Below are 15,947 nucleotides of genomic sequence, written 5' to 3' on the forward strand. Positions count from 1 at the left end.
TGGAAAGGCCAAATACCTTAGAGAAAGACTCTGGAGCATCTGGTCTGGTAAATGATAAGTATTAGCCTCCTTGTAAGATCAAAAAGTGTCACCATTAAGGATCTGAAGATGTATTATGTGTTGTGTATCTTTCCAGGCAGTAAAAAGACAGCAAATTCAATAAAAATGCTAGATTTCACTGGATATCTGTAGGTCTTAAGCATTCTCAAATAATTAAAGTAAACCTTCCCATAGAAAATAGAGAAAATAGAGAAATACAAACAAAAGACAGATTTAAATGAGTTGATTTGAAGAAGATTTGTTGCATATGCAGTAGGCTTTCCCTAAAAACACATCACTGCAGGTGTGCTGAGGCCTTTGGGGAGACCCAAATTCAAGAATCAGCTTTGGTGCAGTCATTGGTGTGGGAGAGGACCCTGAAAAATTTGGGCAAAGGGAGAGCTGTTGATAGGCTAGATTTGCCCTCCCAGAGAAGAAAGAGGAGGTGAGGGTAATGCAGCAAGAAACCCAAGCAGATATATACAGCACTGAAGACAGGGACAAGGACTTCGAACTCCATACTGGGCAATATGGACCACAAAGAGAGAAGAGAAAGCCAACAGCAAGTGAGATTCAGAGAGTAAACTCAGGGTAAGGTGGAGGAGGGGAAAGGAGAGGAAAGGAAATCTGAAGGAAAAGGGGAAAAGGAGAAAAAGACTTGAAACATGAAAGGAAGAAAAGTCATGTATGCAATTAGAAGGTGAAGCCATGCATGCAATAAGAAGATATGGAAAGCAGAGGGAAGTTCATATATCTATGTGCAAATATGACCCCTGAAAGAACGACTCTATGGAGCATTGATTTTCAGTATTCTAGTAGTTTGCAGCCTGTTTGTGCCCTGACCATGTGTGGTCACTGAGCATTTTCATATCATCTGAATGCAGGGAAAAAAAATCCATAGGCATATTTTAAATATGGTTGCATAGTTTATTTTCAACAGCATAAATTGTGTCCTAAAGACAATGCAGAAGAATTCATGATAAGGCAAATGGAAACAAGCTAGTAAGGATGTAAAAATGGAGTCTGGATACTATGAATAAGTCTGATCACCAAGAAAATATCTCAGGAGGAGTCCCACAGCAGAGGAGCAGTCCGGTTCAGATCATGACTCTTAAAATGTCTATTCAAACCTGTCATACCATTGCTGGTACATCACTGTAACATGAAAAGACAAAACAGGAGTCAGATCCTACTTCGAGAAACACAGACTTGAAAATCCAGAGCTGGTCATCAGAAGTTCATCAAAACTAAGCTTGAGCTTGAAGAGGTTTATGGAAAGTCATGAAAGATATCAAGGCATAACATGGATTAACATTACCTCTCTAACCTACTGCATCATGCCACGGGCCCACAAAAGAAGGAATATCTTCAATTCCAAAAAAGCACACTCTTAAAGGTGGATTTAGAAATTCTCACATAGATGAATTCTGCAATTCATTGGATTTCTCCTTGTCAGAATTACTGCAACATGTAAGCATTTATTCTTTGTCATTTAGCATCAATGTTCAAGCAGCAAAGAAATTCTGTGGGATCCCTTTCACACCCAGGCCTGTTATCTGTTTAAAAAAAAAAACAAAAAAACAGACATAAAGGAAAAAATAAATCTTCAACTCAGTACAACATTCAAATGTTGTACAACAAATATCACAGCAACGTAGCCCTACTTCAAGAGGAGCCCAAAAGGAGTCATTCCATGGAGTTCTTTAGAACTCTTTAAGTCTTAAATGTTATCAAGTACCACTCAACAACTTTGGTAATTTACACATTATCTGTGAACTTTACATCTGGTCCTTTTCTCTATATTAACCAAAGAGTTCATAACTTTTAATGTGCTTGCTCATGCAAGACAAACGTGAGCTTGGAAAATACCAATTTGCTTCTAGAACTGGAGAACTGAGGAAAAGACATAAGGCAAGCCTCCAAATTATCTTCTGGTATTTAACTCTTGTGTAGGCTCCTGAACTCTGCTGTTTGAGAAATCTAACAGTTCTTGGCCATGGGAAATCTGTTCCAATCACTGCTTTCAACTAGAAGGTTCCAGATCCCAGATTAGATCCCCGTCACTCCTGGAACATGTCTTCAACCTATTACCAAACTGATAATGCAGTTTGGTTTATTCAGTTTCCGTCATTTACAACCCTTCCCTTTCATGCTGTGGTCAGCTTTCAGAGAATGATGGAGATTGCTGTTTCAAAACTGCATTTTATTTTCCTAGTGTAGGTTTTATTGACGGGCTGAAAAATGAAGAGAGAAAAAAGTTTTGGATTCAAGAGCCCTGAACAAAAATGTGGATTATTAGTTACTCAACACATAGCACCCACTTTTAACAGACTAAAAAAAATCACAAAAGTTTTGGGACTGGGATGCAAAGCTTTGCCCTGGTAAATTTAAGCCTTTAATTTTTAAAGGAGCAATCTGTGTTGTAAATATGTAGATTCCCTAGTATAATTAAAAAACTAGGATTAAGACAGTGAAATTTCCAAAACTGATGGAAGTATAGTAAGGTATAGAAGCAAGACCAAATTCCTTAAAATGCATTGCAGAATATGCTATACAGGCAGACCCAGATGCACCAGCTGCCTTCTGATCCCAGCTCGATACCAACTTTGGGTAACCAACATATCAACACTATTACTATAAATTTCTCCACATCTTCCTCCCAAACGCATGAGCAGCTGTGCAAAACTGGCTGTGCCTGGCCAGGGAATGAGCAACATTTCTGGACCAGCATATCAGGCGAGCAGGATGAACAAGGGCAGCTGGGGGGGCACCCTACTCTCCAAGCAGGAAGCTTGGCAAGTGTGATGTACAGAAAGAAATAAAATCTGCTCACCTTGAAAATCTCTCCCGCATGAGGTTCCTTGGCTAAGGTGGCCTCATCCAGTCCATCATATGCAGAAGTCACATACATTTCTGAGTAGTCTTTTCCACCAAAGCAGCAAGAGGTGATCCTTGGAGTAGGCAGCTTCACAGTTTGGATTCTTTTTCCTGGGAAAAAAAAAAATATGTGATTGTTTCCTAATGTCCATTTTCTAGGAAGCATGTAAATCTGAATGTACTATTAGTGCAAGTGGTGCAGCTATAACATTTACTCAGAAGGCATCTCCCCTTCAGACAGGCCATATCCTAAAGGACAATTTGTGGGGAAATGGAACTCTTTCATCTGCCTCATCTCTATTTTTTCAGCCTCTCCCCTGCATCTGTGAGGCTTCGTTTCATTTTCTCAAAATGAAATAATAAAGTATTTGAAGCCAAGACGGGCAGAGACATCTGCACCTGTGATTGCTGTCATTCCCTAACAGCACTTCCCAATTAAACCTTTCAACGCTGAGAATTTTTTTCTTTTTTAATTGAAGGTTTATAATGTTTCTTGCAATAGATATGCAGATATCCACATCAGCAGACCATGGGACCAGGGGTAGTTGATGTTGGGAGGCATCACGGGAAGCAGCACTCTCCACATGATTGGGGCGTGGACCAGTGATGCTCATGGCAAGCTGTGTGGCAGAGATGGGCAATAAATAATAGTTTCTTATTTCTCCTTCAAACCATTCCTCCTGGCTGCCTTTCCTCTTGTGTTTGTGGCACATAGGTAACACTCAATATACACATGCTGGGGAAGGCCTTACCTGTCTCTGGGTCTATACGAATTACTCTCCCACCATCAATGCACGCCACCCAGAGCTTTCCTTCCACATCAATGCACATCCCATCTGGCATTTGCTCCTCCTTTTCTAGCTGGTACAAAAGTCTGGGACAGGCTGCAGGGAGAGTTATGAAGCTGGTGTTACATGGGCTGGTACCAGTTCTATATCAGATCCCAGTCTAACATTTTGCATGCTCTTGCAAACAGATAAGTTCATTTTCAGTGACAAAGATGTGCTGCAAAATTTATATCACATATGCATTTAGCAGACGTCTTAAAAGCCTCAGCCTAGCAAAAACAGGCCACCAGTGGAGCCACCGCAATTTGGAATTGTACTGAATTTGGCCTCGTGTTATTTTACCAAGAAATCACAGAATCATAGAACCATTTCAGTTGGAAAAGACTTTTAAGATCATCAAGTCCAACCATTAACTTAACACTGGTACTAAACCATGTCCCTAAGAACCTCATCTATGTATCTTTTAAACCCCTCCAAGGATGGTGACTCCACCACTTCCCTGGGCAGCCTGTTCCAATGCCTGACAGCCCTTCCTGTGGAGAAATTTTTCCTAATATCCAATCTAAACCTCCTCTGGTGCAACTCAAGGCCATTTCCTCTCATCCTGTCACTTGTCACTTGGGAGAAGAGACCAACCCCCTCCATGCTACAACCTCCTTTCAGGTAGTTGCAGAGAGCGATAAGGTCTCCCCTCAGCCTCCTTTTCTCCAGGCTGAACAGCCCCAGCTCCTTCAGCTGCTCCTCATCAGACTTGTGCTCCAGACCCCTCACCAGCTTTGTTGCCCTTCTCTGCACTCGCTCCAGGAAGAAAACAAGATATCTCTGTCCTTGTTACCCCACTAGCAGGCTGCGATGCCACGACTGCTGTGAGCACAGTAACTTTTCCCAGATTTTCATTGCTCATGACAGCCTGGGTGTCTTTTTTATGAGCAACACACCACATAAGTAATGACTTGAATTCAAATGTTGGTAATTAACAATTTTTCATGGGTAAAGATCAGGAACTTTACTTATTTGAAGGGCAAATCAAGCTACCAGTTTTGATGCAGGCTGGACACCAACTGCCAGAGGACTGAGCTGCAGTGAGGATGGGTCAGTGAGCACATGCACAGACTATGGAGCGGTGCCCATGGGTAGCAGGCTGCCTGCTCTGACCCAGCACATTATGGCCATTACACCACCCAAAAATAGAGAGTCACCCACACAAAGCTAAGGCCAGGAAACTCAAACTCATTATGTTTTTGTATCTGGGGGAGAAAAAGTAGCATTAAATCTTCTTTGGAAGTCTTATCTCCAAAAATCTGTAGAAAAATATTTTCTCAGCAAAATGAAACCTGAGTAACTATAATTATTTCTACAATTTTCACCCACGATTACACAAAGTCCACGTTGATTAGAGTACAAAGGCAATTCAGCCATTTAAATTCCCATGGAGTATGACAGGTTGATACAATACAAAAATATTTCACTTTCCAAATGAGGTTACATCCATTTTGTTTGCACCTACGTTTCCTTTCTGCAGACATTACAATAAAAAATATTTGTCTAGAAAATTAATTTAATTGAAATTTCCCTAATATCTGAATGTAATTTTAATTTCAGAATTTGAAAACTTCAGTCACAATGATAACTTGAATCTTTAAATACATTTCTGTGATATACATGCATCCACATTCTGTATTTGTATTTATGGAGCCAGTACTATCGAAGCATTCCAGTAGATGGCACTCAAGAATAAACAGCATCCTATAAAGTAATTCTCACTTTGCAGGATAAACGGCTTCTTCCCTGCAACTAACTCTTTGAACAAGTCTAAATATAATCCATTTCTTCAGATGAAAGTTAGTTGAAGAACTGTCACAAATTTGTTCACCAAATACACCTGGTTCATAACTAAACTTGAGAAAAATCACAGCCTGCTGACAATCTGTAAGCAGAAGGTATGAGATCTGTCAAATAAATCAGTGCATATTACACGCCCAGGTCTTGCTGCAGAAAGATTAATAGCGCTACTTGTCACCGAATTTAGAAAAGCAGGTGTACCGATCTTTCCTGTGTGTACATCATAGCTGAAGGCATGCACAGCGTATGCCAGGCTGTCGATGTGAAAGAAGGTCCTGTGGTCCAGGGACCAATCCAGACCATTGGAGATGTCCACCTGGTCTAACTGTTTTATTACCGAACAGTCGGGGAAAAGGGTATAGAGAGCGCCTTGCCGCCTTGCTCGGAAACCCGGTGCCGTCTCTTCAGCCATTGTACCTGAAATGGAAATGGAAACACTGGTGAGAAAGCAGAAGCTTGTTCCTCATGCTTGATCAAAAACCTTCTCTATGCTTTACTAAGAGGTCCTAGAGAGAAAGGGACCAACCCAGTCCCATCAGATTGATGAGAAGGAAGAAAAGGAGCAAGTCAGGAGCAACCACCTCCCACAGAGGGGATCCTGGCCAAGGGACCTCTGCATTGCCATGAGGTTTAAGTCATAAACACCAAAGACCCAAAGGAGCACCACAAAAGCCATGGGCTGAAGGTTTGCTCACAGCAAAAGCTGAGATGCTGGCAGACATCATGTGCTCCTTTTTGTCATTGCTCTTTGTAGGATACTTTCATAATTTAAATGATCTGTGACCTTAAAATACAGATGCTGTAAATCACAGTTATCTCAGGAGCAAGTGGAGAATACCACAGAAATGAGATTTTTTCTTAATGAATTTATGCCTCATGTTATGCTTGTTATTTAGTTTCTGACTCTCTCTTGTCCGGAAAGAAGAGAGCTCTGCAGTGACAGGATGGGAAGCACCTGAGGGGGCATTTCCACTTTCTTTCAACTGTGATAGTCTATCTTTGTCGGCCTTCCCCTTTAGAAGACCTCATAAGCTTCTTTTACAATGCTTAACCAAAACTCCTGTTTGAAAGCATTGATCCACCATGCACAGCTAGAACAGGTGTGCAAGCAGGTTTTTCTCTCCTAGTCTTGCCTGTAACACTAGCGATAACATCAGCGCTCGAGCATAACCATGAGTCAAACAAATTTCGTGATTTTCAGCAAATTTGAAATAAAATGAAAATGCTGGCTGGCAAAACAAATACAGAGCCATTTTCACTCCCATCAGTCACTCTCCACTTCCAGCATGTATTGTTGTGCTTGGCTCACCATTTGTCACAGTATCACAATATGTTTGGGATTGGAAGGGACCTCAAAAGATCACCTAGTCCAATCCCCCTGCTGGAGCAGGATCGCCTAGGTGAGGGCGCACAGGAACATGTCCAGGCGGGTTTTGAATGTCTCCAGAGAAGAGACATTATATGTGAGGAGAAAAAGCACAGGGGGACCTTGGCTGCATTGCAACTGGTGGCAAAGGTCCCTCTTGCCTTCAGGAGGCCAAGGATCTCTCCCCACATCCCTGTTTCCTACAGGCTGAATGGGGGAGGCTGTACATGAAGGATGCAAACCGCAGCTCATCTGCTCTAGAAGATGCATTCTTGTCTACACCTCTAGAAACCTTCCCACCTGTGTGAACCCTTCACAGGCTTTTCACTTCACATCCAAACAGGTGTTTGAAAAACAGCATCCACCACAGAGAAGAGGAGCCTTCCTGATGGACAGCCCTTGTCAACAACCTCTGTCCTCATTTAGCTCAGAGGATGTGGGGTCCCTTCTCCTCCTCCATCGGGCAGTAACTGAGCAGAGCGTTCACAAGACAGCTCATGCTTGAGACGGTCGTTTTTGTGTGGAACTCAACAGAGGAATCGATAACACAGAATAAAATGCACCATATGAAATACACTGTAATCATTTTCTCTTTGTTCCAGGGGAACTTTCTGTCAGGAACTTACCAGCGAAAAACCTCCCCTTTGGATCCACTTTCCCATCATTGAACCTGTTGTTGGGTTTATCCTGCTCAAGCTCATGGATGGTAGTGACCTTCTGAGTGTCCCAGTCCAGAAAGGCAAACCTGTTCCCCAGGGCGATGACATAGTCCCCAAACTGCCGCAATGCCACTGAGCCAACACGAGCATCTGCAGGAGAGAGGGAGTCGGAGATGGCAGGTAGCTCCTGGGCCATCAGTCAGCCCTACCCCTCCCCACCTCACCTTGGGCATCTGGGCTTGATTGGGACATTCTTGACCTGGAAAAGGCTGAGCTGACTCAAAGATCCTTCTCCCCATGGGATGATTAGCACAGCTCACCAGCTTTGTGTTTTCCGGATCTTTCTACCTCCTGGGCAGACACAGCCATTAGGACTGTACCTTTTCCTCTGCAGGCCCCAAATGAAACATGCCTTCCCACAGCGGCTTAGCTGTGGGAAACTACAGCAGGTCTGTGGAATTCTTGACAGAGAGTATGGGAATAGAGATCAGCCTTGAAGATATAAAGGTTTACCCTTGAGAAGGATGGGAGTAAAGGAGTATCCGGAGATATTAAGTTGTACCCGTGAGAGAGAAGGGAGTAGAAGAGTAACATGGATGATAGCAAAATTAGCCAATGACATGTTACTGCTGTAACTTGTAACCAATACCGAAGAGACACATGAATTGGTAGAACTGTATAAAATAGCACTTGTAGCAATAAATGGCATCTACTACTTTCATCCTGGAAGAACTTGGTCCATGTCGCTTGTCCGTCTCAAGCACGACACTTAGCAAGGGCATCATGTGCGCAACCCTCCATTCCTGAGCATGGTCCCCTCTGCTCAGCTGGCTCAGGCCACACCATGCTCAGCAACACATCATGGAAGGACAGAGTGAGTGGCTCCATGGAAAGTATGAGAGACCACCATGCTGGGTGAGTCCTACCAGAAGGGATGGACAGAGAAATCCCCTACAACGAAGCAATGAACATGGACTCTTACCCACAGACACACTCTGCACCTCATTGGTGAGCGGGCTCCAGCGGCAAACTTTCTGTGCATTAATGTCTACATAGACAAGTGCATTCTCCCTTTCTTCCCACACGGGGCATTCTCCCATCCTGTTCTTCTCCTTCACAACAGATTCAATTTTGATGGAGGAGGACATGGTCTGAGAGGAAGAAGGTCAGTAATGGATTTAATGAAAAGCTCTTGTTGTGTGAATTTTTCACTCCTATAAAGCTTAAAAGCAAAGTTTGTAAATGGCAAAGCCCTCCAAGTCCCACATGACAGAGTAATTTATGAGGTTCCTATGACATTTCCATGGTGTGGAAAATACAGAGCTACTCTTGCCCCATGGGAGGATGGGGTTTGGCAGCATCCCGGCATCCACATGGCTCCCATAGAGGCAGAAAGTCACTAGATCTCTGGCAGCCGGTGTGTATTTGTCTCCTTGGCTGTTTGATCGACCAAACTGAGATAAACCCAAGGATAAACCCAAGCTTACAAAAGCTTTCTCTTCCCACCAGCTCTCCTTTCATTTACTGCCCCTTCTCCAGCTTCTACAGCAATAAAACAGGGGCCTGGCACATAAGCCACAGTGAAACACTGATTCACAGACCCATCCTACGTGAGGAGGATGCAATCACGCCATTGCCAGCTGTTTCACAAGGCACAGGCAGGGGAGAAACCAACCTGCCCACACCGGCTGCCTGCTTACCCCTCTCATGTCACCCCTCGGAAGCTGCAGAGACCTGCCTTGTCCCACAGAGCCTCAGCACATATCCATCTTCCCGGCTGCATGTCCAGCCTCTGCATCTTTCCCCTCCACCAGAGGAATACCTTTCCATGTGCCCCTCCAGCTGTCAGTTTTGTTTTGTTTTCTTTTCAAACAGCTGAATATTTTGGTTCAAATTTCCCCCTTGTTTTTAAAAAGAGGGTAACTAGAAGGAAAGATTTGTGCCTTGCTGGCTGAGGCTTCACTAATTTTTACAAGCAGCTGAAAATTGAGGCATTTAACAGGAAGGGTCATGCAACCTTAAGAGGCAGTGCTGCCCTCCAAAAGAACCCCCATAAGCTGGCAGGGATGCAGCCTCTGGTCCCCCTCCCACATCCAATGGTCCACATCCCACCACACCCTCTCTGCCAGCACCGCATGGAGCTACACAGCAGCAGCGTTTCACAGAATACAGCATCTCAGAAGGAAAAAAAAGGAATTTCCAAAAAAAAGCCTTGTTCAAAACATCCCGGCTTCATCACTCCCTAGGCATCCTGCTGCCTGGCACCTTTTTGTGCAGCACATCACACCCTGCTTGCCGCAGCACTGACCCATCAGAGATGAAAGTACAGGGAAAGAAAAGAGCAATTCCAAGCACAAAGCACCAAATCCTGCTATATTCTCCCCAAATAAAATTCCTGTGGATAAAAACATCACTTTTACTCTGTATCCTCTCTGCAACATTTTATTGGTGGTTTAGCCTCCTGGACTCATGCCTAAACCTCTCATGGAGAGTAAGGCGCTGATGGTTGTCACTGAAACTTTTTCAAGTTAAACTGTTTAAAGTTATGAAAATTTGGAGACCATAAGAAAAATTTCCTGGCAGGAATGAAAAACTAATGTAAAAACATCCAGTCTGCTCTAAAAACTATAACCTCTTTCTGGTAGCTATTTGAAAACAGCCTTTCTTATCCTCAGTCCCCATCTCTTTTCAAGTGATCTTGACAAAAAAATGGTCACTTCATTGACTGTAAGATACAGGTAAAATACAAACAAATGACTGGCCTTAAAAGGTTTATTCACAGTTTCTCTCCCTCCCTCCCCTGTGCAAGCACACATCATTTAATTTTTAATTTCAAGCTGAAGCTTTGAATAAGCAGGCAGACAGTTAAAGCTTTTAATGTGCATATAACAAAATAACTGTCTGTGTAAACCAAAGAATTTTAAGAACCCTTCTTCCTCAGTCAAACAGCTGAATGTTTATACCAAGCTGGAGGACACCTGTGCTAAACTGTGGTTCATCACACCAACGCACCTGCGGAAGGAAAATATTGCAAGACCTGGGCTGGTGTCTCTTTTCCAGCGCTGGTCCGATGAAACCAGCTGCTGTTTGGGGTGACAATTAAACACATGCAATAGCAGATGTTATCTGCACCAAGCCGGTAACCTTTTGCAGTTTGTATTCCGTCAGCAGTCACATGAATGACGAGGCACAGACCAAAGCCCTTCTGAATGCTCTGGTTCATGGTGCCAGCAAAAAACATGTGATAGAGAAAAATCCTTGCTCAGTATTTTTCTCATGTCACGAGAGGAAGAGAGGAAAGCTGAGATGTTGCACCATTTGGTTGCCTTGAGGGCTAGGTCAGTCTTCCCAAATTTAGGGTCAAATGAACATCTCAGGTGATAAAAGGGGAGGCTAAAAAGGGATGCAGAGGAGGGTTTTGTAGTACAAGTCACTTTGAATGATAATGAAAAAATATTCTTGTGGTTAAGGCATATTGGCATCGTTAAGACTTGACTCCTATTCCCAGCTGTGCCACAACTTTCCTGTGTGCAAAGTCACCTGCTCTCCTTGCCCAGCTCCTCACCGTAAATATGCAAAGCCCCATTCCCTCCTCAACGGAGAGCTCTGAGCTGCTGCCCGCAGCATGCCAAGGGAAGGGTTTTGGTCAGGGAGCCTTGGTGATTGCCATGGATGCTGCAGGATGGCGATATTTTGCTTGGCTTTCAAGACACTTTGTTTATTTCACTTCTTTGGCATCTGCCATTTTTTTGTCTGTGGAAGGCAAAGGCAAAAGATGGCGAGTCAGTTCTCCCACCCAGCCTCACTCAGCAGAGGTAGGTGATACCACCAGCATTTTGGTGACACAGCACCTCTCCGGGTCCTGCCTGATGCAGCAAGGGGGGGTGGCACGAAGCAGGTTGGTGCTAGAGGTCACTGACCCCACCACACTCAGCAGAGGCAGATGCCACCTGGAAGGAATCAGCCCCCAACCAGCATGCAAGAGCAATGCGGTTTTTTACCCATGCAAGACTTAATGAACATTTTAATTTGCTGATCAAATGGTGCACATGATGAACATTGTTTCCCAGATAAGCAAATAGCCGAGAGAGACCTAATACTATCCTACTGCAGTCACCATCAATCCAGATTCGGAGATTAAAACATTACAGCCCTAAGCCAGAGACAAATGAAAACGTTTCTAGCAAAAAAGCCAGCAATTTTTCCAAGTCAAACTCCTGCCAAGGTCACTGCATTACAAGCAAAGTGGTAGTGGGCACCTTGAGGAACCTTCTCAGCCTTCCTTGCCCGCCCAGCCTGAGCCATTGTCTCCATCTCATTTCAGCAAAAATCCTGTCTCTGCTTGCTCTCACAACATTTTTCACATTACTCTCTGCTTTCCTTCTGATAACCTAAATGATGACTTTGAAGAGAGGTTTGTGTAGAACAACGTGCATTTTTTTTTCTAAGCATTTTCAGCTGCAAAGGAAAATTCTGATTTACAATTATTTTAACTGCTTTCATTTAAAAAGAAAAGCAACCGGTTCTCAGCGGAAAAAAAAAAGAAAAGTATTTTTTTTTCTGCAAAATATTTCCCAAAGCGTTTTTTCTAAAGGGTTTTTGAGGGAGAAAACCACACTTCCCATTCAGCTCTTTTCTTGTGGTGACTTGACTGACTTCCCCACCACAGGCTGTAGCAAAATAAAATCAAGTCATACAGAAGGACGAAGCATTCGCCTTGCCACAACTTAAAAAAAAGGCATCTGCTGCTTTCCTGGCAAGCAGCTCAGATGCTGAAACATCAACAACACCAGGCAGGATGGCAACCATGAAAACACTGCCAGGGCATCAGTCTCATTTACTCAGGTGGCTGCAAATGCTCTGAGGACACCGCCACCATGTTTTGCACCATCTCTTATTCCTGCCCCACTGACTTCTAGAGTACCAGCACAGGTATCATATTTCCCACTCTCGACACACCATTTCTACATCCCCCACATCCAGTTTTCCAGAGGTACATCACTTTAGCAGGAAACACACCTCAAAGGCTTTGTGGATGCTGTCAAAGAGTGGTGGAACCCCGCAGTAGCAAGTGCACTAATCTGTTCCTGGCCAGCCAGATATTCTTTCAACTATTTCCACAATGTAAAGAGTTTGTTTCTAAAATGACTGGGTTGCAAAACACAAGTTTACAGTAAAGTTGGCCAAAGGCAGCCACATACCTCTGTACCCCACCCCACCCCACCCCAGCATCTCCTTCTGGGGTGGCTACTTCTCTCCTGCTCTCCTGCTTTGGTCTCCTCTGATGCAAGTCCTACTGCTTCCTTTTATAGTCCCTCACTTTTATTGACATAGTGTAGTTGGGAGAGCGTTATCAAGGCATTAGTGCACCACATATATTAATGTGGTATTTAGATAATTGTATTTGTCTTATGTTACCTACAGGCATGCGCTCAGACAATAGCTCTGAGTTTATTACTGTAGCTTTGCAAATATTTAATAAATCTATCACTCCTCTCCTATTTTCCACAACTCTCCAAATTACATTTGTGTCACTCATTCCCCTGCAGGGTCCACCCCAGCTTTCATTGCTCTAGAAACTCAACTTTGCATATAATTTGATTGTTCCAATCTCTCATTCTTCACCTAGACAGACTCGTCTTCTGCGCCTGTCTCCCTCTTGGGGACAACAACAGACATGGTTGGAGTTAATGAAGACACAGTTATTAAAAACCCCAGACAGGCACAGGTGTAGGTACTCACCCCAGCGATATCCCACTTAACAGTGTTGTCCAAAAGAGAAACCAAAGCTTATCTTCTCTCTGCTTCACCCTTTTGTAGGAAGAGTCTGATCCCCCTCGGTGCTTGAGATGAGAAGAACGGGAGCTCCCCAAGCAGTTGGTGCCAGCTGCTTTTATTTCAGCAGAGTTATTTTCCCAGCAAAGGATTACTTGAGTTTACTCCAGCTTGGCTGGGAATAAATACGCTTCACCTACGACTATAGATTTGGTCACGAGGGTGAAGGAACCCTCCAGGGCACAGCAGCTGCTCCTCCTGATACAGCCTTTCCTGTCACTGGGTTCTTGCTCAATGCTCATTGAAATCAGGGCAAGTCTTGGATCAAAGAGGTGAGCACCATTAATAAGCCAGGGATTAAATGAAAGTCAGGAAGCCTTCCTAACCAAGGGAACCAGTAACCACTCAGCTCCAGTTTGCCAGATGCAGCACGCCATCATGAGACTCAAGTCAAAACACACCAGCAGTGCCTGTTTGTGCTCCTCGGGGCTGGGGTGCGGGAAGCAGCTACAGCCTCTGCGCTGGAGGCTGCGGCGAGGTGTACTCCCAGGGCATTTGGGCAACCTTAAATACACAACTCTCCTGGCAGAGTTGGCTCTTCCTGCTCCATGGGATGCTCGTGAAACCAGCATGACCAAGGCTGGTGAGCGATGTTACACAAGGGGGAGGTGGCATTTCTTTGTGAAGTCTCTGCAGAAGTTTATTTTACCTGCTCCTGCTCCCACGCACACATGCATGGCCCAGATGTCTGCCCAGGGCCACCCACACATGGCATGGAGGATGAGAGGATCCTCCCTGCATCTCCCAGGTGCCTCTTGGCCAGCAATGACAAATTAATCTCTGACCAGATCTTTCGTGCCCATATGAGCCATTGCTGTTACCTTTCTAGCACAGCAACAACAACAAAAAGGACTGGCAGGTGCCATTATCGTGCTGGCAGTCATCCTATTGCCATCGCGGTGGGGTGAGGGTGACCACAGGTACAAAACCTCACAATGCAGAAACCTCTGCAACTTGATAGCAATGGTAGAGAGAGCTTATTTGTGTTTATGCCTGTTCATTTTCTGCTGCATCTCTGAATATCCATTAACCACCAACCACAGCAGCCCTACCACAAGGTTCATGACTTCACTAAGACCAGAGACCTAATTTTGCCACATTCACCATCTCCCTCAACACATAAACTTTCCCTCTAGCATGCACTGAAATTATTAAGCAGCACAAAAAGCAAATGAAGGATGGTGGATGTTTAAAAGAGTAAAGCCCCAGCTTTCTTCATCACCTCACACATCTTCTGCCCTGAAGCGGGGCTGCTTAAACCTCCCATTTTGCGAGCAGCCGAGACACATACCTCTGTCCTGGTTTTGCTAACAAACAAGTTTCTCTTTTAGTGAATTTGCCTGTCAGTTAAAGCCTTCATATTAGCTGCATTTTCCTGGAGAACCAGACACATGTTTTGGTAAACATAGCAATGGAATGCAAAGTTATTGATAAGCACGGATGGACATCTTGTGAGAGGGGCAACAAGAAACAGGTGACCAAGAAACTGACCAACTGAGTATAACATCCCATTCACACGAATACTTCATATAAAAGTGGGAGATCATGACGATCTCGTCCCTTTCCCTTTTCATCCCTTTGGCTTATGGCCAACATTAGGAGAGGACCTTGCTAGTCGTCCCTGCGAACTGAGGCCTAGTGACTGACTGAATCCAGCTCCGGTTGGCTGCAGAGTCCAGTCCAGGACTTCAGGTGCCGGCTCTGCAGTTGCTGAGACTTTCAAGATTGGTTTTGTATATTTTGTATTATTTTCTCTATTCTTATTAGTAGCATTAGTAAAACATTTTTAATTGTTCCATCTCTCTTCTCTCTGTCCTTCTTTCCTCCCAATCACCTGTCCTGAGTGGGAAGGGGGGAGAAGGGGGGGCCAGCAGGGGAAGTGGGGGGGCAGAGGAGGTTAACAATACATCTGCCACGGTTTTATTGTCACCCCGCAATCAAAACCTGCGACAACCTCAAAGAAGCAAAACAGTGACTTGCACACCCCTCGGTTCAAAGCAGCACCAAGGCCTCGGTGTGGGCCAGACAGCTACTGACTCACCCACTGCCCACTTGGAGGGCAGAGCAGCCACAAGCAGATTCAGCAGAGAGAAACCGACTCCAACCGCTATGTACTGATTCTTGGAGCTGCCTGCAGAGAAAATGCACGGCCTGGGGCTCACTTGGCTGTTAGTGGATCACCCTCACAGCAGGATGGGGACAGGTAGCTGTCCCACCCAGCATGGGAGGTGCACAAGCGTGGGAATGTGTAACATGCCGAGAACAAAATCTGCAGTTTAAAAAAAACAACTGAGCTACATCCCAGCTGTGCCAGCACATACATGCCTGAAGTTACCAGCAAAAAAGCAACCCAGTGAATAACTTGCCAGTGACAACAGGTACCGTGAAGAAATTACAATAAAACTTCCCTTTCCTGCACTTTCATAGCAACAGTGGCCATTTGGGACCCTCTTGCCGATCTGGGGGAGTTTGGTTCAGCAGTTTTCTTTTAAACACCAATGGCCAAGAATGCCTGATGTATTCCTGTCATCATGGATCTCC

General features: G+C 44.4%; 1 protein-coding gene across 2 annotated transcripts; it reads right to left on the reverse strand.

Moving 5' to 3' along the window:
* Positions 1–945: 945 nt before the first annotated feature.
* Positions 946–15,939, reverse strand: LOC102095943 (regucalcin). 2 transcript variants are annotated; one of them, XR_010474996.1, is made up of 8 exons: positions 13,314–15,939; positions 8,554–8,722; positions 7,539–7,721; positions 5,748–5,963; positions 3,669–3,800; positions 2,873–3,027; positions 1,358–1,595; positions 946–1,194 (listed from the first exon to the last, which is right to left on the reverse strand). XR_010474996.1 is itself a non-coding variant. In XM_065074908.1 (7 exons), exons 2-7 carry the CDS (start codon positions 8,717–8,719, stop codon positions 1,545–1,547), a joined length of 903 nt encoding a protein of 300 aa, XP_064930980.1. In that variant the 5' UTR covers positions 8,720–8,722; positions 13,314–15,939; the 3' UTR covers positions 946–1,544. The 2 variants fall into 2 exon arrangements, 1 of the variants encoding a protein (XP_064930980.1); XM_065074908.1 differs by having other exon boundaries at positions 946–1,595.
* Positions 15,940–15,947: the final 8 nt, after the last annotated feature.

Source organism: Columba livia, chromosome 1, assembly GCF_036013475.1.
Source record: "Columba livia isolate bColLiv1 breed racing homer chromosome 1, bColLiv1.pat.W.v2, whole genome shotgun sequence".
NCBI classification, from domain to species: Eukaryota; Metazoa; Chordata; class Aves; order Columbiformes; family Columbidae; genus Columba; species Columba livia.

Excerpts from the sequence above, each read along its gene's own strand:
- LOC102095943 (XM_065074908.1), bottom strand. The coding sequence starts at position 8,719 with ATGTCCTCCTCCATCAAAATTGAATCTGTTGTGAAGGAGAAGAACAGG. Across the intron at positions 7,722-8,553 it reads GGTGCAGAGTGTGTCTGTGG|ATGCTCGTGTTGGCTCAGTG; the intron begins GTAAGAGTCCAT and ends TCTCTCCTGCAG. Across the intron at positions 3,028-3,668 it reads TCGTATAGACCCAGAGACAG|GAAAAAGAATCCAAACTGTG; the intron begins GTAAGGCCTTCC and ends TTTTTTTCCCAG.